The 20,586-nt window shown below is 44.8% G+C and overlaps 1 protein-coding gene across 8 annotated transcripts in view; it reads left to right on the top strand.

Moving 5' to 3' along the window:
* Positions 1-17,681, top strand: part of Yap1 (Yes1 associated transcriptional regulator) — an 84,335-nt gene extending 66,654 nt beyond the window's left edge. For all 8 annotated transcript variants that reach the window (XM_076575628.1, XM_076575625.1, XM_076575630.1 and 5 more), the window contains 3 exons: positions 9,705-9,835; positions 13,422-13,534; positions 14,836-17,681. In XM_076575628.1, the coding sequence (XP_076431743.1) occupies positions 9,705-9,835; positions 13,422-13,534; positions 14,836-15,074 (483 nt within the window). In that variant the 3' untranslated portion in view covers positions 15,075-17,681. The remainder of the gene's footprint in view (positions 1-9,704; positions 9,836-13,421; positions 13,535-14,835) is intronic.
* The last annotated feature ends 2,905 nt before the right edge of the window (positions 17,682-20,586 follow it).

Genomic DNA, 20,586 nt, shown 5'->3' with positions numbered 1-20,586 from the left:
TCTTTGCTAAGCAGAGGGGTGTCGTGTTTGGATTGGCTCTAGAGGCAGGGACTAGCAGAATGATGCTCTGCCAGGGGAGTTCCTCGGTGCTGAAGTCAGATGCCATCCTCAGAGAACAATTACCTTTGTAAGAAAATAAACTCTTTTCTTTTTTCAATTTTTGAGTCAGGCTGGCCTTGAACTCACAGATCTGCCTGCCTCTGCTTCCAAGTGCTGGGATTAAAGCTGTGTACCACCAGACCTGAACTCTGTTCTCTTTATCTCATATATGCCTTCATTTAAACAAAACTCAGGAAGGGAGTGGTAGTCAGCTGGAGCAGAGCAGGCTCTCTCTGGATGAGGGACACTGTGCGGCACCTGGATCTTACAAACTGGAGTCCCCTCTTCTGTGTTTCTCTGAAACAGTGTCTTCTATTAGTGATTCTCGAGAGCTAGCGCTGACTCCTAAGATTGACATTCGGGTCATAAGTCCTATAAGTCAGAAGTAGATGCTGAAAGTCTTGTTCTTGCTCCTATCTTAAACCCAAATCTGATAAAGAAATGCTTTCAGATCTTCATTTCATACTCGAATAGAAAATACTTGGCTGTAGAAAAGTTGCCAGGAATTCAGAGATATTAAACACCTTCCTTTTTAGAAATTTATTTACTTCCATGTGCATTGGTGTTTTTCCTGCATGTGTGTCTGTCTGTACAAGAGAGTCAGATCCTGGAGTTACAGACATTGTGAGCTGCCATGTGGGTGCTGGGATTTGAACCCAGGTCCTCTGGAAGAGCAGTCAGTGCTCTTACTGCTGAGCCATCTCTCCAGCACCACCACCACCCTTTTTTATTAAAGAAAGGACTTTACCCTATGTGTAAGCTAGGATGGCCTTGAATTCTCATGTACTCCTGCATTAACTTCCTGGGGCCAGATGGCAGATGTGTGCCATGGCACCTGGCTAAAATCATAAGGAGTTAAAATTGGAACTGATACTTTAAATTTGTGTAATCTAGATCAAAAATACTTGAGAGATAATTTTTTAAAATGCCACTACACATGCTAAAGATTTAAGCTGCATGTTTTTATTTATGGGCATGGTCGTACTCGGGAGGTGAAGACAGGAGGATCAGGACTTTAGGGCCTACCTTGGCTACAGAGTGAGCTTGAGACCAGCCTGTACTTACACAGGACCCTTTCTGAAAACAAAAAATGGTTTGCTGCATGTTTTAGTTGTCAGCATACTGGTGGTTGTGAAGCTGTCTATCAGTATATTCAGTTGTGGTGGTGGAGCCTGGGATTTTCTCCATGACCTTAAGACGTCGTACAGAGAAGAGAAAAGTGACTTTTCTCAATTATCATAAGGGGCGTACTATTACTTCTGACAAAAGCCAGAACAGTAGAGGAAAGCACAATCTATGTATTTAATTAGTGTTTTACATGACCCAAGAGCCTTCAGAAACGATCCAGGGGAAACAGTTTTGATACTGCAGTTCAGTGAGCAGTAGAAAGAGGGTAAGACCCAGTGTTGATAAACCTCTGGGGAAAGTCAGCAGATAGTGCCACTTCTGGGGTGAGCTCTCAGCGCCCTTTCCTTGAAGAGTAAGGGGAAAATGATGTTTCTGGACTGTGTGGTGTGCCTTGCAGGAGAGGATTCTGTTTGCCATCTGGCCTGCCTTTGGGGAGAGAGGGAGTGAGAACTATGGGCAGGCGAGGGACAGAAAGGAACATGACTCCTGAGGGCTTCGAGACCCTTCCTCTGCCTTCTGTTTCAGAGCTCTCAGCTCGCCAAAGCAACATGCAACAGTGTCAAGAAAGATTTTGTTTTCGTTTTGAGGGTTATTTGTTTGTTTAGTTGGTTGGGTTTTAGGGTTTCTCTGTGTTGCCCTGGCTGTCCTAGAACTCTGTAGACAGGGCCTGCAGAAATCTACTTGGCAGGGAAGATCTTCCTAAGAGGTTTACAAGAGAATCAAGTCAGCCATCGTCAGCCAGACATTGCTCACCCCAGTCTATGAGGACATGGGAAAGGAAGGCTCCAGACTTGCAAATGTCACAGTCACTGTTTCGCTTGACTTTACTCCTCTAGTAGAAGTCGCCTGTGTGAACAAGAAGGAAATGTGGCTCCTTCATAGCCGACAGCACCTGTATAGACGGGTGGCGGCGGGCACCAGGTCCCAGAGTGTGCATTGGTGGGTTTCGTTTTGAGACGGGGTCTTAACTGTGTAGGTCTGGCTGTCTTGTAACTTCCTGCTTCCACCAGGCTGGCCTTGAACTCCTAGAAGTCTTCAGGATTCTGTCTTCTCAGTTACGGGTTAACAAGTGTGTGCCACCACTGTCAGCATTTTTAAGTTACTAAAGTCAAAAACTTTGTTAGTGCTTTTGATCAGGTTAACAAATCACATCTGTATTTGGGATTCTGTGGCATTTGTACTTCGTCCCTGTGGGTTAATGAAACCCCTCAAGGCATGTGTGAATCCTATCAAAAGAAGAAAGACTCTCAAGGCATTTTTAGATCTTCATAATTAAATATGGAACTTGTCGCCATAATTTATTACAGTGTGTTTACAGGATTCAGGGAAATTGTCCTTACATAGAGCATAAGTTTTCATTTCCACAATCCAGAAGAAACTGTAGCTGTGAACATCTCTGCTGCGAGTGTGAGCACACACTGCCTGCATCCTAACCAGGTCTCTGTCACAAGGCGGTGCTGCTCTATCATTGCAAAGGTCTTCAGGGAGACACATTTTGAGGAAATAGCTTCCGGGTGCACTTTCCCTCCCTCTCTTCTGAAATTGTGGTTCTGAGCATCTGGAGTTCTCTCATGCCTGCGAGGCGCCCTGGCTCATTGTGAGGTCAGGAGGCTCTGCATTTGGTAAGGTGTTCTTCCTCAGTGAGACCCTTGCTCCATCCCCTTCTCTCTTACCGCTGCTTCCTCTAAGGCCAAGTCTCCCCTAAGAGTGTCCTCATCAGGACTGTTGCAATGCCCAGAAATAGACAATTAAAGTGTCTTACCTCAGCAGTCAGTGAGCTCCAGCTCTGGGTGGTGGAAAGTCAGTCTCACTCTTCCTAGAAGGGCCGCTGTCAGTGTTTTGGGGCTGTGGGTCAGCACTTGCCATTCTTCGAGTGCCCCTCGGTGTGCCTCAGGAGCACTGCATTGGAGCGCTAGTGTTGGGGACGTTGGCCAGCTACATGGACACTTGGTAGGAAGAGGCTCGGCTGTCCCATGGTTTTAATCAGACATAGCAAAATCACGTGAAAACAGTTGCCAAAGACAGTCCTTCTTTGTGAATTTAGTAATAGCAAAGAATTGGCTTTTCCCCAACCCAAAATTGGCTTTCAAGTTAGCAGACAAATCCTTTTAACAATTTTTCCAACATTTTCTCTCTTCTCTTGAAAGTCCTACATTTTCATAAATCTTAGACTTATTTGACTGGTTTCTCAATGGTTGCTTTATTTTTTGGTGGGCGTGTTAAAGAAAATTTTGTGTAAAAATGGAAGGGAAAGCTGAGCTTCGAGGAACATGCCTGGAACTGCAGGACTTGCCTTGAGTCCCAGCAAATGGGAAGCAGAATGCTGCAAGTTCAAGGCCAGCCTCATCTATATAGAGAGCTCCCAGCCTCCCAGGGCTACACAGTGAGACAGGTCACCTCCCCACACCAATAGTTCTTACTTTGTTCATTTTACTAACTAAAATCTCTCTTAAGGGAGTGGAGCCATAAGGTGCTTTCTGGTTTGTTTTTTGTTTTGTTTTTCTTGTTTGCTTTTTGCTTTGAGCCAAGTTACAAAAGACCAAACTCTAGAAATGTATCAGAAACCATTTTGAATTTCAGTGTGGTCCTCAGAACAGGTACTTCAGGTGTTTGTGGTGTTGCCTACCAGAGCTGAGAAGTGTGTAGTCCTCATGCTGGTCAAGTACACCTCATACTTGTATCAGTCAAAAGAGTTGTCTTGGATTTGAAAATAATTTGGTAGATGACACAGACATTAAGAAACAGGGCTAGGAAGGCAGCACAGTGGCAGAGCACTTGGCTAGCATATCTGTCGTGTCCTAGATTTGATCCCTAGCACCAAAAAATGATTTAAAGTGTTGTAAGCTAAACCTGTTAGAGGCTGTTTAGTCCTGGCTGCCCAGGAACTAGGAGAATCTCCAGTTCAAGACAAGACTATCTCAGAATAAAGGGGTGAGGACACACAATTCATTGTTAGAGTGTGCTTGCTTGGCATGCATGACTCCCAGCGGTCAGTCTAGGTCCTCTTCTCTTGCCTCGTGGGCCTGGGGATTGAACCCAAGACCTTGTGTGTAATAGATAGCCAAGAGCTCTATCACTAGGCTACAATCCCCAGTCTAACTTAATGTTTTTTGTTTTAGAAATAATGAATAACTGTGACTTAAAGATGAGTTGGAAAATGAGACTGACAAGACCCTGTCTGTTTGTTTCAGATTTTGAGATGGGGTTGGCCTGGAATTCACTGGGTAGACCAGGGTGGCCTTGAACTTGGGTCACAAACATGCACCACCATGCCTAGCTAATGCTTGAACAATGAAAATAAATGGCTGGTTCTGCCATTTTGGAATTGTTGGTCCAGACTGCTCTCTCCAATCAGACTGTTTTTAAGAATATGTATCTTGGAGTTACTCTTTATTTCCTACCTTCAGACTTCTAGTTCACAAACACGCCCCCCCCAGGCAGACGACTGCCCACTCGAGTGCCGTGTAGTGTCCAGAGGCAGAGGTTTGCAGCATGGCTCAGGACTGCCAAAGACAACAGCTGTTATAAGAAAGTATAGGTTGACTTGACTGCCTCCTCCTCAGATGGCTAATCTTTGTATTTTCATATGCAGCAAATATGATACGATGCATTGAGTTCAATAAAGTTAAACTGTTGTTGGCTTCAAGAGCTGTTGGAAGCTAGAGAAATGAACAGTCAGTATAAATATTTCCCACATAAATGTGAATTTTTTCTGAGTAAACGATGGGGGGCAGGGGAGGCATCACTTTGCCCATGATCTGACTTCTGTTCTATTTTGTTTTCTGTGACCTGGCCTGGCCTTGAACTAGAAGCAATCCTTCTGCCTCAGCCACCCTACTACTGATTACAGGCTGGAACATACGTGGCTTCCCCTCCACCTTTTGTTTAATCACATACCTTGGGCATTGTCTATAAACAGCAACCTCTCTTCCTATAGAGATCCACCTGGGCACGTTTACACATAATCACGTGTGTCCACTACCACTGTTTTAGATGGTGCTTTTCAAAACCAAGGGTTATTGCAGTTTTCCCAGCCGTTCCTTAATGTACGTGTATGTGATTTTAGTAGCCAAACCTGAAAGTGCTGAGGTAAATGGCACATGACAGCCACACTTAATAAACAAGCATTCTGCACATTGTCCAAGTGATTTTGTGAAGACTTAAGGCAGCTCTCAGAACGAGATGGAAGTTTGGGAGTGTGTCCTACTCCATGCTTTACCTAGTCAAATACTGAAAGAGGGTGACCATCAAAGTGAACTGATTTTTCAAAGGATCCCTTATAAGCTATCCTGTCAAAACACATGGTGTCTGGGAATGTGGCTTTCGTGGTAGAGTTCTTGCCTCTTACCAGGTCAGTCCTCAGCACAGGAGCAAACACTCGTTACTGAAAACACACTCATTATTCTTTAACTGGGTCAGTGTGGTGGAGCTGTTATAACTTAAGCCTGGAACATAATTGGATAGGCTACAAGAGTGATTTCACCAAACCATTTGATGTTGCAAGTTGCTTCTATCTCCGAGGAGCTTGGGGATTAGTTCATCTTGAACACAATGCCTAAAATTAGACCGCTGTGCTAAAAATATGAGTTTGTTAAACTTCTCAAACTTCTCTTTTCCCAAAGGTAGTTGGAAAAGTTTGTGAAAGTCTTTCAAAAATGGGGAAGTAAGCAAGTCAGAAGTTTGGCCAGGGCCTAGTCAGGCTTTTGCTCTATGTCAAAGGTCAAATAGTTCTTCTAGAGTATTTGACTTTTTCTAAGTCAAGTAAGTATTTTTAGTGCATTTTCTTCTGTAATAATTCAAACATGCAGTAGCTTTTCCCAGTGAGCCTGTAAATCTCTGCTAATCTGGCTCTGCACTGTGAGCAAAGTCAGTGGTCCCAGCCTGGTCTGAGGCTTTCCTTGATGGTTCCTAAGGAAGCACTTGCGACTCTTGAGGTGGACTTGCATTTCCTGCCTGGGTTCAATAACACTGTCTCCTACAGTATTTGCCCAGCAAGTGTGAGGTGCTGAATTTGATCCTCAGTACTACCCAGAAAAAAAGGAAGGCAGTTAGTATGTGGGTCCATATTAAATAATGATGTCATCTTTTAAAAATTAAAGATAAACACAGTAATAATAATCAGAAATGGGGGCGGGGGGTTTAGACTAGTTCTAGGGTTGTTTTCAGGACACGTGTCTTATAGCCCAAGCTGGTTTTAGAGCTGGGAATCCTTCTGCCACAGCTTCCAGGTGCTGAAATTATGGGTGTGCGCCATCACCTCACCTGGCTTAAGTCTAGGTCGGTAGGGTGTGTGTGTGTGTGTGTGTGTGTGTGTGTGTGTGTGTGTGTGTGTGTGTATGCACTAGATGAAAGAGTACATACTACGTGGGTCTGTTCACACAAAACTTGATTTAAACACTTACTGGGAAGGGCAGGAAGTGCAGACCCCGGTTCTCTGAGGTCAGAAGTGAGAGCAGCAGCGGCAGCAGGAGAAAACTGAGGGCTGATTCTGGTGTTTGTAGCAGCAGTCACAGAACTGTGCAGTTAGAAGGCATTGACCTGCAGTGTGAATCTCTGTCAGAACTATGTAGGGTACCTAATCAGTTCTGTTCTATAAGTTTCAGAATTCAGCCAAATAAATATTCTTGCCTTGAGTATAATGTCTGTAATCTGTGTGTGTGCTACCAGTGTTTTTGGTTCTGGTTTCATGCCAAACTAATGCCATCAACCCACAGTAAGGCCAGCTGTTTTCATTGATCCTCTCAAGGTCACTTTAGCTGAGTTTTTGGTTATGGCTCAGGTACCCTTCTGAGGTTGGGTTCCTTCACATCCCTCAGATGCCTTTTTCAGAGAGTCTAGAGAGCTGGGTCTGCAGCATCTGCTGATAGGAGAGGCTGAGTTGTTAAATAACTATATAGAACAGGAAGAGATGGCAAGATCTAAGAACAGTCAAGATCCAAGGCTGGGCCTGGTGGTCTCCATCTTGTTGAAATGGGAAAGGAGTGGACATGTGCTTGACCCACTAAAGAATGAATATGCAGACACTGCATAAGAAACACACACACACACACACACACACACACACACACACACACACACACACACACACACACACACACTCTACCTACATAGATACAGGGCCCAGAGAAAGCCGAAGACCTTTTACTTGTAATGATTCCGTTATGGATAGTTGTGTGGTCTCCCTTCCCCAGCCCTGGCACTTTCCAGCAATCTCAGCTTAAGAGTTGGACTCACTTGAGTGCCAGGCACCCAGCTCCAGATTGAGATTCCCTGAATGGAGATAAAACTGTGTCAGAACCTGAAAAGTCCTTGTGTAGATTTCATTAATTAGTCATGAGTTCAGGCTTGTAGAGGGGACAAAAGAAGAAGCCAGAAGAGACCAGAGTAGGAAGAGTCTGGAGTATGAAGGGCTGAATATTCAAAAAAGGTCATCCAAGAACAGGGCTTAGCTTGAGGTCTCCCATGGAAAAAAACAGTTTTGAGAAACCACAGGAGTGCACCATCATCATTAGAGTCACTTCTCACCAAATAAATGTAATAAAAATAAATTAACAGGAAGGATAAAATGTCTAGCATATAAAACAGTGGGCTTCATTATGACATTTTCATACATGTGTATCATGTATGCTTTCCTCATATTTACCCACGCACACATTTTCTCTTTCTCCTCATTGGTCTCCTCCAAACAGCCTGCCTTTCAGTCCTATGCCTTTGTGGGTATGAGTGTGCATACATTTTTTTTTTTTTTTTTTGAGATTAAAATAGGAGAAACCATATGATGCCGGTTTTTCTGAGTCTGGCTTGTTTCACACACTACGTTGACCTCCATTTCCATGTGTTTTCCTTCATGGCATAGTTCAGTTCTTTGTGGCTGAGTAAAGGCCATTGTGCTCGTATATCACATTTTCTTTACCCATGCATCTGTTACTGGGTCTCCACTTCTGCCTCAGAATCTTGGCTGTTGTGAATAATGCAGCACGAACATGGATGTGCAAGTGTCTCTAGGAAGTCAGTTCCCTCTGGTGTTTCCCCAGGAGCGGTGCAGCTGGTCTGTCAGTCCTCCTGTTTCTGGCATCTGTCTGTGCTGATTTCCACTGTGGCTGAACTAACTTTCCTACCTCAGTGTTTGTTTCCTTGATAGTCACTTGAACTAGTTTTGGTCTGCATTTTCCTGGTGGTTAAGGAATGAAAATTTTATTAATAATGCTTATCAAATTAATAAATGAGAATTTATTGCACAGCTTTTCATAATAAGTGGTACTTAAAGATTTGAAGCAATAATATGTTATGGAGATAAAGAGTTATGAGCTGTGGAAATACTGATGAAAGATCAGAACTACAATGAATACTGTTACTGTCCATTCATAATTGAAGAAAATGTAAAATTTGCGTTCAAATTTACCAAAGATTTAAGGTGATCTTTCCCTCCCACATCCCCATGCAAGTTCAAAAACCTGAATACTCAAGCACCTCTAGTTAAGGAGCTGCAGTTTACAGAATGAAATGACCAGGGGTGTAAATAAACCTGGTAAAAGATTGGGGTTTACAGAGAGGAGAGATCACGAGTGGCTGTGGAGGAAGAGGTTTCTCCAGCCCTGCGCCCTGAGGTGGTAATGTGGGTGGAGGAGCCGGAGGGGGTGTGACTCAAAAGCAGCCTTGGCTCTTGGAAACTGCGGAGAGGCCTGGCAGTATGCTTTGTGACTTACAAAGTCAGTTAACAGTGGGCTGAGAGGAGCCTGTGCAGGGTGCTGTGTGCCCAGGAGACGCAGCCACAAGTCGTAGGGCAGAGCAGTGAAGGCATCGGCTGGTGGGAGACCCTGGCCTGAAATTTCTGAAGCATCCCCAGGGCCTTCAGCCTGTGCCAGATGTCCAGGTAGGATTCTCCTGAGTTCTGTTGGAGCCCTGAAGAAATGTCTCCCCAAAGTCTCCTTTCAGCTCTGTCCAGCTCAAGGCAGGGAAGTCCCTGAGGTCAGTGAGGCTTGGTCGCAGAGTACAAACAGTGCTGGGGCTGGGGGAGGGTTGGAGTCTGCAACAAATCAACACATGTTCTTTCTGTTCTGTTTTTATTGCTGGCCCCAAACCATTGAGAGCTGGTAAGTAATGACAAAGTCTAAGAATTATTGTCTAAAGCGAGGACTTGCCATTCTGTCCCAAGGGAGGATTTGGGGGTCTTTGTGAATAAAGAACAGAAAAGTGAAATGGAAGAGTTGATTGTGCATGTTTGGGGGTTAGTACAACTAGACAAACTGACGTGTCTCCAGCTTAGTTCCTTCTAGTTCCTTCTAGTCATTTGAAGTGTATAGAAGAATTTGGTTATTCTAATTAGGAAACATGTTAGCTTTAAGAAAAATGTGAATATTTTACCCCTTGTTTGTTTGTATCTACCCCTCTTATGTGGCACTTTATCTCTTTTAAATCTAGCAACAAATTTGTTAATCAGCAGACTGATTCTCTCTACATTTGTTTGTTTGTTTAAGGAATTAGCTCTCCGAAGCCAGTTGCCCACACTGGAGCAGGATGGAGGAACTCAGAATGCCGTGTCTTCTCCTGGGATGTCTCAGGAATTGAGAACAATGACAACCAATAGTTCAGATCCCTTCCTTAACAGGTTAGTGAGAATACTGGCCAGTTTCTGGAAGGAGTCTCACTTCATTGCGCTTGTTGAGACTGTTTTGAACATCTGTGTGTGCCAGGACCCATAGTTGTCAACCATTTCTCCACAAATGCCAAGTGCAGTCAAAGCTGGGGATTAAAAAAGCTGCATCCCGTACAAGAAGGCGAGTTGTTCAGACTTGTGGAAGGGATCTGGGTCAACGCTCCAACATGCAGTCTTGAAGAAACATGTGAATGCCTTCCTGTGAATGTAAGCGGACAGCCCCTTAGCCCCTGAGCATGTTAGTGAAAGATCAGTGGCTGGAATTTTCCACATAGCTAGCTATTCATGTAAGGCCTCGTATTCTTTAAGACTCTCATATAAGGAGATAAAATATAAGGTTGTGTCCCACCCAGAACTAAGTGTTGGTGGCATTATTTTAAACAGTGCAACTTACAGGTGCCTTGTAATAAGTGCACTGTCCCTGGGTTTCGAGTGGACGATGTTCCCAGAACTGCATTGAGAACTGCCACGGGTTAGCCATCTGTTTTTTATGCTTGAAAACCATCTATAATTAATATTTAACTAAAACTACACTGCTGTGTTAATTTTGCTTTTGAAAAAGATTAGAATACTCTGTGGGCTAGACTCCCTCCTCCCCAAAGTACTTTTAAGCAATATACTTTTTTCTTCTTCATCTTTCTCCCCTCTTCTATTTTGAGTCACAATCTCTCTTTGTAGCCCACGCTGGACTCAAATGATCGGTGGTCCTCCTACCTCAGCCTTCAAGGTGCTAGGATTACAAAGTTGAGCCATCATGCCCAGCTTGCAACGTACTTGTAAAATTGGTGTAGGGAGCCTGGCAATGGTGGCGCATGCTTTTAATCCCAGCAGAGGCAAGTAGATCTCTGAATCTGAGGCCAGCCTGGTCTCCAGAGCTAGTTTCAGGAAAGCCAGGGCTACACAGAAACCCTGTTCGGAGAAAACAAAGAACAACAACAACAACAAAAAAGAACAAAACAAAAAGGTTTAGGAAAACTATTTTCAATTCTCACAAGTTAAATTGAAAAAAAAAATTAATTTTAGCAAAAAGTATTTTTAATCTTGTTGAAATGTTTTTGAACAACTGGATTTCCCATCATCCTTAAAGTCTTGGAGTAAACTTGTGCCACCACACCTTCACTTCCGGCACTCGAGGCAGAGGCAGGGGATTGATGCTTGTGCATTTGAGGACAGCCAGGGCTACACAGTGAAATCATCTTGTCAAAAGAAAGTAAACTCTGGGGTTGGCCCGGTGGGTAGGTTTGTTTTCTTTTCTTTTCTTTTTTTAAAATATATTTTATTTTATTTTTATGTATATTTGTGTTTTTGCCATGCATGTCAGGGTCCCCTGAAACTGGAGTTACAGACAGATTTGAACTGCCATGTGGGTGCTGGGAATCGAACTCAGGTCCTCTTGGAAGAAGAGTCAGCGCTCTTAAACGCTGAGCCATCTCTCCAGCCTTAGGTTTTCAAAGCCGTGAAAGGATACATAAATCTGACCTGGGGCGTAGCTCACTGTGGTCCCAGCACTTGGGGGGCTGACACAGGAGCTGAGTTCAGCTGCTGAGTGACGCGTTCCAGGCCAGCCTGCTGGATGGTGAGACCCTGTCTGAAAACAGTAAAAGGCATTCTTGGGTCTTACACAGAGTTTAAATTTCGGTCTACAGTCAAGTACATTTACAAAAGCTTGTGCTTGTGCTTCTGAACTGGAGCTGGAGATGATGAGCAAAGGCCCCACCACAGAATCTCCCGGGAGAAAAGGTCCAGAGTTGTTCCAGTACCTGTTTTGTTGAAGGCTTATCTGAGGATGAAATCAAACTCCTCCGAAGCAGGGGAGGGCGGGCTGCACATCTCCCTGACAGTTGTCGATGACGTTGTCAGCCTGTGAGATCAGTGCAGACCTTCCGGGTGCAGCCTTCTGTCCCTCACGTCATTCACTCGCTGTGCTCTCGGCTTTTCTGTTTCAAGCAAAGTCTTGGCCCCCAACCCAGACTTTCCCCAGAATTAAGTCCTCATTTCAGCCTCCTAAAGGCTGAGGTCCCAGAATCAGTACCCAGATTCCAAAATGCACATGGATGGCAGTTTTCTTTCTTGAAGAAGACTGTTGATGTCTTCTGTGCTGCACCTTAAATTCAGCACTGCCCTGGGTGCACACTCCACCTGTCTCAGTGGTGCCCCTTTGTACAGCTTTGCTCGTGACTTTCCAGGCTCCCTCCTCTTCGTCCTCCAAGTCCTCACTCTGCTGCAGATCGGGACGTGGTTCCATGGAGTGTGTGCTCTTTTCTACACTGTCTTCACCACTGTCCCCTGAGCAGCTCTCATGCCTGTCAGGCTGTCCTAGACGCGCTCAGCATAAACTGGGGTTTGATAGAGAGCAATTGTACCCAAGAAAACAGTATGAGCTCTCCCCAGATCCCAGTGGGCTTCCCCTGTGGCTTCTGAGTCTGTGAGGCCCCCACCTCCTCCTTCACCGACTCAGTTGTCTGATGGGTGTCCCTGTAGGGACAGCGTCCCAACATTCAGAGTAAAGCTAACAGGCATCCTGGGCTGATCCACATGACTGTGTGTATGCCAACAGTCTCAGAGACAAGTTTGTGCATTTTTTGGATTTCTGTGAGACATAAACCAATGTTTGTCAGCTGCCGGGAAAGGATGAGGCAAATGCGTGGAACAGTTAGGGAAGAAGGCTGGAATAGAGCTTTTTTTCTTTTTTTTAATGCCCAGGTGCAGTCCGGTTGTTTTGTTTTATTTAAACAACCAAACAACAAACACTTTAAGTGTCCATCATGTGAGGAGAGTCGTCTACATTTGTGGTCTGAAAAAACCAGGAGGAATAGCGGCTGCCCTTGGGGTTTGGTCTTTGTTTTAGTTTAGTAGAATTCAGGTTTCCAGTTGATCCAGCCGCTCTTCTGCCGTCACTTAGGAAAGTGTTCTATTTAGGAATTTTCAAGGCTGTTTTCTGTTGTTCGTGAGTACAGTCTGAGACTTTCCATTCAGCCTTAAGTAAAAATGTTGTGGGCGCCTGTTTCTCCTGAAGTCCTTTTGCCTTGTTGATCTTTCACTTCTGAAGCTGGGCCTCTTATCTGGTGTTCCCCTCCCCCAACAGAAGCAAGAAGCTCCAGCTGTGGGAACTCTTATCTTTGGTGACTCATCTGTCTTGGCAAAAAAGCATTCTGGATCTTAATTGGCTAGAGTTCTGCCTCTGGAGCTGGGAATTCAACATGCAGGCTTGCCCACCTGGAGTGTAGGTTTTGACCTCCCTCTGGGGACTTGGGGCCTTGGAACCCCCAAGCTTCAAGATAGTTAATGGAACTTGTCACATTTTCTCCAAGTTGGAACCAAGCTTAGGATATCTCTCAGCCCCTTCCTAGGTGTCCCTTTAGTTGGGTCAGTGTGTCTGTCCTGTTGTAGGATGGGGCCTGTCAGGCTCTGAAGAGGCACTACAGTACAAGCATCATTCCCTGGTCCTCTTGACAGTCATGGTCATGCGTAATTCATGTTTATTTTTCCCTGGATTGATGGAAATTTTTTCTGTCGGTCTTTGTCACTGTTTTCATAGTGGCACCTATCACTCTAGAGATGAGAGCACGGACAGTGGCCTCAGCATGAGCAGCTACAGTGTCCCGCGGACCCCAGATGACTTCCTGAACAGTGTTGATGAAATGGATACAGGCAAGTATTCACTTTCAGTTACGGGTGGTCATTGGCTCTAGTGAACTACTTTGAGCAAAGATAAGAACTTGTGTCTTGTTTTCCTTCCTTCCGCCCTAGACAGGGTTGCACTGTGTAGCCTGGGACTCACAGAGGCCCCGCCTGGAGTGCTGGGATTAAGTCATGAGCCTTAAAAAACATGGGTTGGTTTTTCCTTTCTCTTTGAGATAAGGTCTTGCTGTATAATCCTTGCTGGCCTTGTGACCCTCTTGCTCTGCCTCCAGAATGCTGAGATTTCAGGCACACACCATCTTTTGCTGTCTGTTTTGTTATCGTGTTAGTTGGGGGGGTCTGTTAGAAGTCTCTCATTTTAGGTTTGTGTTCTAAATTTTGGATAATTTTTTTATGTGATTCATTGTCTTATCTCTTTTTTCTAGATATTTTTGGTTCAGCTGATGTGGTTAAGGTTTTACAGATCTAGGAAGCTAGATGTGGGAGAGTTTAGGGTAAAACCCATTGGTTTTATTGTTGAAATAGTTGTAGAGGTATTGAAGAGCTAAGACCTCCCTCTGCCTTGGAGGGGTGAGGAGCACTAGCTGGGAGCGTGAAGTGTCCAGGAAGTCTTTCATGGCTGCTTTTATCTGAGGCAGGAGGGTGGAATTTTGAGAACTGTTTTTGTTTCCCTGCCTCCCCTGGGTCCACCTAGATCTGAAATCCCGTGTAGGAGCCACTTGACCCCACCTCATGCCTTGCCCGTCTCGGCTCTTCTCACCCTCACGTCTCCTTTTTAGCCCCTTAAAAATGGTGTTTGTTTTCCTGAACGTAAGTTCTGATGAAGCTCCAAGGGGAGCTAATGTCACGGATACATGAAGGCCTATGGGCAGGTAGGTAGTCTGAGAACTTAGAACTGAGTCTGGGGAGGTCACGTGTCCTCAAGGACTCGTGCTGTTGTGTGACTCAAGAGTAGAGCACCATGTCTGCACGCTTTTATGTTAGTGTTCTCGAGTGCATCTGAGAGGAAAGACCCTCTGTCTTGATCTTCTTAGGAATGGTGCCTCCTTTCTGGGAGAGAGAAAGACGGCGCTGCATTTAGCTTTCCAAGGAAGTTTCAGTTCTTCAGGCCCCCATCAGGGACTGTTCCACTTTGTAATGAGCAGCTAAGCTGTACATTGCACGTCTGTGAGATGGTGAGGCCCATGCAAACTTGGCGTTGCCTTGTGATCTGTGTGTCATTTTCTAAGGTAGATTCTGGGTGCTTCTTTGCTCATGCAGGACAACTCTGGTGCTCTTCACAAAATGCTGTTTATCTCCCCCCAAACTAGGTGACACTATCAACCAGAGCACCCTGCCTTCACAGCAGAGTCGTTTCCCAGACTACCTTGAAGCCATCCCTGGGACAAATGTGGACCTTGGGACACTGGAAGGAGACGCCATGAACATAGAAGGGGAGGAGCTGATGCCCAGCCTGCAGGAAGCACTGAGTTCCGACATCCTCAATGACATGGAGTCTGTGTTGGCCGCCACCAAGCTAGACAAAGAAAGCTTTCTCACATGGTTATAGAGCTGCCAGGCACCCGCCTCCCAGTCTGTGACGGATCCACAGAGCCGAAGATGTGCATCCCTGAAATTCAGATAAGCCAGTGGGCAAGTCTCTGGCTGATACAGAAAACAGATGAACAGATGTCCAGCAGGGATCTTCATCCGCTGTTCTGCTCTCCTCCGCCCATCGCTGCTGTTCATGTTGCTGACCTCTTCACAGCAGACCCTCAAGAGTCAGAACCACAAAACAACAGACCCTTTCATTTCTCTTGCTATGGTAACTACTGTTCTTCGGGGTTGCTGGCGAATACCCTGTTTGGATGATGGATGATCTTCCTTTTGGCCAGGGGTGTCTTTACCCATCACTTCAGCTGGACACTCGGACTGGGGACTCAAACGCTTCACGTCAGAGTGTTTGTTCAAGAGCTGGTTGCTTCAGTTGCCTTTGGCCCCCTGGTCCAACAAGCCAAAAAGCACGGCATCTGACCTTAAGTACTCAGTGCTGGTCGGGAGGACTCGAAGACTGCTGGGCTTTTTGTTTCTTCTGGTGACACCATTAGTCACGTGGTGACCGGATTTTATTTTAGAAGTTTATAAGGCATGAGACAGTTTCCATAGACATATATTAATTATTGCCACATACTCTAGGCTAGGTTTGAGTGGTTTTTTTTTTTTTTTTTTTTTTTGTGGGTGCTGGTTGGTTTTTCTTTTTTTCTTTTCTTTTTTTTTTTAGGTGATTGATTTTGTTGAAATGTAGGCAAATTAGTGAAGTTGTTTATAGGTGTAGCTTGGGTGGACAATATTGTTCTTTTGTGGGGGAAATCTGTATTTCCTGGCTTTTTACCATTCTATTTAAATCTTGGTTATCTTCTTTCTACATATGTACACACACTTATAATGTCTGTGGTAGTGTGATAGCAGAATGTATCTAAGGTTCCCCTCCTCAGTTTATTTTTTAAATGGTAGCCTTGAACATATGCATTTAGAATACATGAGTAGTAGTTTATGTTTCACAGATAGTTTAAATTCTGGTTGGGGCAACCTGCAGGTGTTTTGAGGTAGGGCAGTGTTCTAGAAAGGGCTCTTGTTGTGGGTGAAGCCTAGAGGCGCTCTCTTGCCCTCTATACACTTGGGTGACTTGGACAGAAGCAAACGAGTGGCCTCACTCCCCCTTGGACCAATTCATCTTGGACAGTCACTGAGCAGGAGTGAGCTTTAGAGGCAGGCCTGCCTTTTGCCTTCGCCTCAGTTTGGGACGCAAGCATGGGTACTTGAGTTCTCGTTTGTAGTGAATGCAATGAAGACCAGACTAAACGTTACCTACAGGATCATTCTTACAAACCCTGCTCACACTTTCCTGCTGAATGGACCCTGGGGGAGTGTGTAGAACGCTGTGAGGTCATGAGTCGGCTGGTAAAGTGGTCAGACTAGTGAATGTGTGGGGTAGTTGAACTTAGCAAAGAGCTAAAGATAAGCATGATTATGCCTTTATTTTTACAAGAAGAGAGATTGCTAGAGTATGTGTCTCCAGGAGTAATGATGGTTTCCAAAGAGTATTTTTTAAAGGAACAAATAAGCATGAATTAACTCTTCAATATAAGCTATGAAGTAGTAGTTGGTTATGAATTGTAGTGGCATCAGCTAGCACCGCTGTCATTTAAGGGTCTTTGGATGCTTTTAGAAGAATCCCTTATTTTCAAGGGTTTTTAATGAACAAACAAATTCTTTCCCTGGCTAAAGCTGCTATGAAAAGCCTCAGCTTAGGAAGGCAAAAATCTGTTGGCCCTTTGTTTTAGTTGAGTGTAAGAATGGAAGTAGAAAAGTTTTATTCAGTACTTGGAGTGCTCAAAAAAATGCAATCAGTGTACTATATATGATGATTCATAGTCAGAATCCGTGTATTATACATGATGATTCATAGTCATTTGTAGCCATCGACTCTAAGGCTTTTACTAAGAAACTAGCTGAAGACTCACCCTTGAATTAGGTCTGGGGAAACGGCCACCGGGGAGGATGCATTGACTTTAGAACAGAAATGGAGTTCCACTCTAATTCAGAACTGAGCAGCGGGATGGCAGACAACAGTGTGTGGTGAGTGTGCAGACCATAGGGCACTGGTGAGTGCCTACCATTTGCCAGTAAGCCACAGAGTCAGACCGCATCCTCTGTGGGCAAACTAGCTTTAGTGTGGGGGAGGGTGGGAAGGTGGGCGTGGGCTGGTGAAGGTAGTGGGGCCGTGATAGCAAAGCTTTCATAACTTCTTTCTCTTCAACAAAGACTGAGCTCGCCTCTTGCTGTCAGTAAAGAAGTTGTTCCTAAACTTTGCATCGCTGAAGCTCACCCACACAGTGAGATGTGCTGTCTTCCCCTCCCTCGGGAACATTGGCCTGCAATACCTCGGTGTCCAGCGGCCCTCGGTGCCTGACAGCTCTGACCTTATCAAACCCTTGTGCTGACTGCGGGGGACCTGAGCTCCCTTCCCTGAATCACGGCCTCCATGTAGTCTTCCTTGTGTCCTCCCTATGTAAACGTGGTTAATGCTTCCTGGCTGTAGTGGGTAGCATGCGGATAAGAATTTAACTGGTTATTCTTGAATTTCTTTTACAATAAACCAATTTTTATAATCTTACAGTGTATCAGCTTTTTATGTTTGTGTTCTTTTCAATTAGGACTTCTTTTGAGTTCCTTGGGATCAAGAGAGGAAGGCATTGACTGGGGTTTCAGAGCAACCAGTGCTCTGCATTATATTAACTGTTTCCTAAATACAGAGACAACTGTTAAGAAAAAAGGCCACGAGGAAGCAACTGGAATGTGTGATGTTACTGCTTTTAAGTTCATATTAAATGAACATGTGCCTTAGAGAAGACAGTAGAGAGATTGAAAAAGAACAGAAATTAATTACATAATTTAGAATCTATACCAGTTGGCGTTGAAACTCAAAAGTGGGAGGCAAGATCTATGATACTTCAGAGTGTTTGTGCATCTGGGAGTCAAGAAGAACTTTACCTTGGCAAGCATGTATTTATATGGACTATGGATGTCCTCTCTTCATTGTTGTCTGTACTTTGAGAAAGTATTCTCTATGGTTTTTGTTATTTTGTTTGTTTTTTGAGACAGGTTTTCTCTGTGTATGTAGCCCGGGCTGGAACTTGCTCTGTAAACCATGCCGTCCTCAAACTCAGAGATCCACCTGCCTCTGCCTCTGCCTCTGCCTCCAGAGTGGTGAGATTTAAAGCATGCACCACCACCGCCCGGCTTCTCCATGTTTTTAGTGCTTCATTTTAGAAAGAATGCACACTTGTCATATAGATGGATGGACGGACGGACGGACGGACGGACGGACGGACGAGTAGATATGTATGTAGATATATTTGCGTGTGTGTGTGTGTGTGTGTATAGATACATAGATATATAAAACCTATATTACATTTTATTAGATATAAGTGCATGCTTATGGTGTTTGTTGTTATTTAACCGTAAGTTGTTAACCATGGTGTTTATTATTATTATGTACTGCCTTCTTGTTTTCTTGTGTGGCTCAAATGTATACTTAGAATCTGTTCTTAAACTTTAAAACTTTTTTTTTTTGGCTTAGTGGCTTCCCAGTGGAACAATACTGAAAGTTGCTGCAGTCGTCTGTGGCAGACAGGTTCCAGGTGTCAGCGTTCCCCCAAGACCTGTGGTGTTGCTCTACAGATGCTGTCTTGACCGCTGTGCCTTGTGCACTGTACATGCCTTGTGTCTCAAGTAGAATCGTATCTGCTTTGTTTTTATCTAAAACCTTGATGTGCCGTCACGGAGGAAACTGAGGTGGACCTGGCACTGGCTTTTATGGTGGCCTTGAACTCTTGGTCCTCGATGGAGCTAGAGCTGCGTCTTCTCCGTGCTAGGCAAGCACTCCACCATCTGGGCTACTTTTCCACCCTGGCCTTTGTTTTTATTTTTCCAAAGCATTCTCTCATGATCTTCAAAACAGGTTATGTTTGTGAAAGACTCGTTTTTATAATTACAAAGAAAATGGTATGACCTGGACTTTGAACAAGAAGTAGATTTGAGGGCTGGAGAGATGGCTCAGAGGTTAAGAGCACTGACTGCTCTTCCAAAGGTCCTGAGTTCAATTCCCAGCAACCACATGGTGGCTCACAACCATCTGTAATGAGATCTGGTGCCCTCTTCTGGCCTGCAGGGATATGTGCAGACAGAACAATATACATAATAAATAAATAAAATCTAAAAAAAAAAAGTCGATTTCGATTTGATTTATTCTTGTATATGTAATTTCTGATGTTGACACAAAGCAGTTTTGATCAGGAAGATCTGAAAGCTTTTTAGACATTGAAATGTTTTTCACATTGCTAAAACAGCTTATGGAGACTTGACATTGTTCTTCTTTTGGCACAAAATACAGGGACTCTGCACCTCAGGACAGATGCCTTGGAGCTAGAGGTGTTAACCTGCGTGAAGTCAGCCCCAGAAGAAACAGAAAGACATGCCTTGTGCTCACAGTCCTGCCCCTTGCTGGGGAGGGGCCCAGGGCTGTGCACTGGTTGCCTCGACACAGCAGCGGTTCATAGTAAAGGCGGCCGAGGTAGTCACTGCTGCTGACCGGAGTGGTGACTGGGACTTAGCCCCACCCCCCACCCCCACCCCCACCCCACACACACACTGCCATTTCTTCGCAGCTGAGGTTGCACAGGAAGAGTCGGCCTGCCTTTCTCCCTGACCTCGGAACCATCACTTTCCCTACACTGGCCTCTGTGAGAGTAAATATGGAAGCCACTCCCCTTTGTCTCAGAGTTGACACATTCATGCTGATTGGAGTCTCATGGCTCTGGCAGTGTCCTCCATGTCATCCTATGTCCCACTTTATTTCACACACGCGCACACACACACACACACACACACACACACACACACACACACACACACGTTGTGTAGTTGCTCACAGAGGCCAGAAGAGGGTGTCAGGTCCCCTGGAGCTGGAATTACAGGTACTTTAAATGTATATTGGTGTTTGCTTTCTGATGAGCACTATTCATTCCACTTTAAGAGCTGAACTGCTTCCAGAATTGAGAACTAGAATGGAGTGCACTGGTGGTCCCCTGAGGTTCCAGCCTCAGTAGGCAGAGGCAGATTGCCAGAGCTCAGAACTGTGACACCACTCTCCAAAAAAACGGGCCTTAGTCAGTTCCTCTTTCCCTTCCTCCCCTCCTGCCGGTGCTGGGGATAGAGGCTGCTGAGGATGTTTCAATAGGCATCCAAAGTGGGCTGCTTCTCAAAAGGGCCAAAGTGATGTGTAGGAGACCTCAGATCTTTTTTTACATGTATATTCTTTGTGCATGTGTATGCATGTGGCCGTCAGAGGACAACTTTGAGTCATTGCCTTCCACCTTGTGGATCCTGGAGCTTAACTCAGGTACTCAGGCTTGGTGACAAGCACCTGTACTCAGAGACGTTGCCCTGCCCCATGAGGTCACAGCTGGTCACTGACGGAGTCAAGACCTTCCATTTTAATACAAATATTTTTACAATTT

Source organism: Peromyscus maniculatus, chromosome 7, assembly GCF_049852395.1.
Source record: "Peromyscus maniculatus bairdii isolate BWxNUB_F1_BW_parent chromosome 7, HU_Pman_BW_mat_3.1, whole genome shotgun sequence".
NCBI classification, from domain to species: Eukaryota; Metazoa; Chordata; class Mammalia; order Rodentia; family Cricetidae; genus Peromyscus; species Peromyscus maniculatus.
Note: the sequence above shows the minus strand (reverse complement) of the source record. Positions and strands in the feature narration are given on the sequence as shown.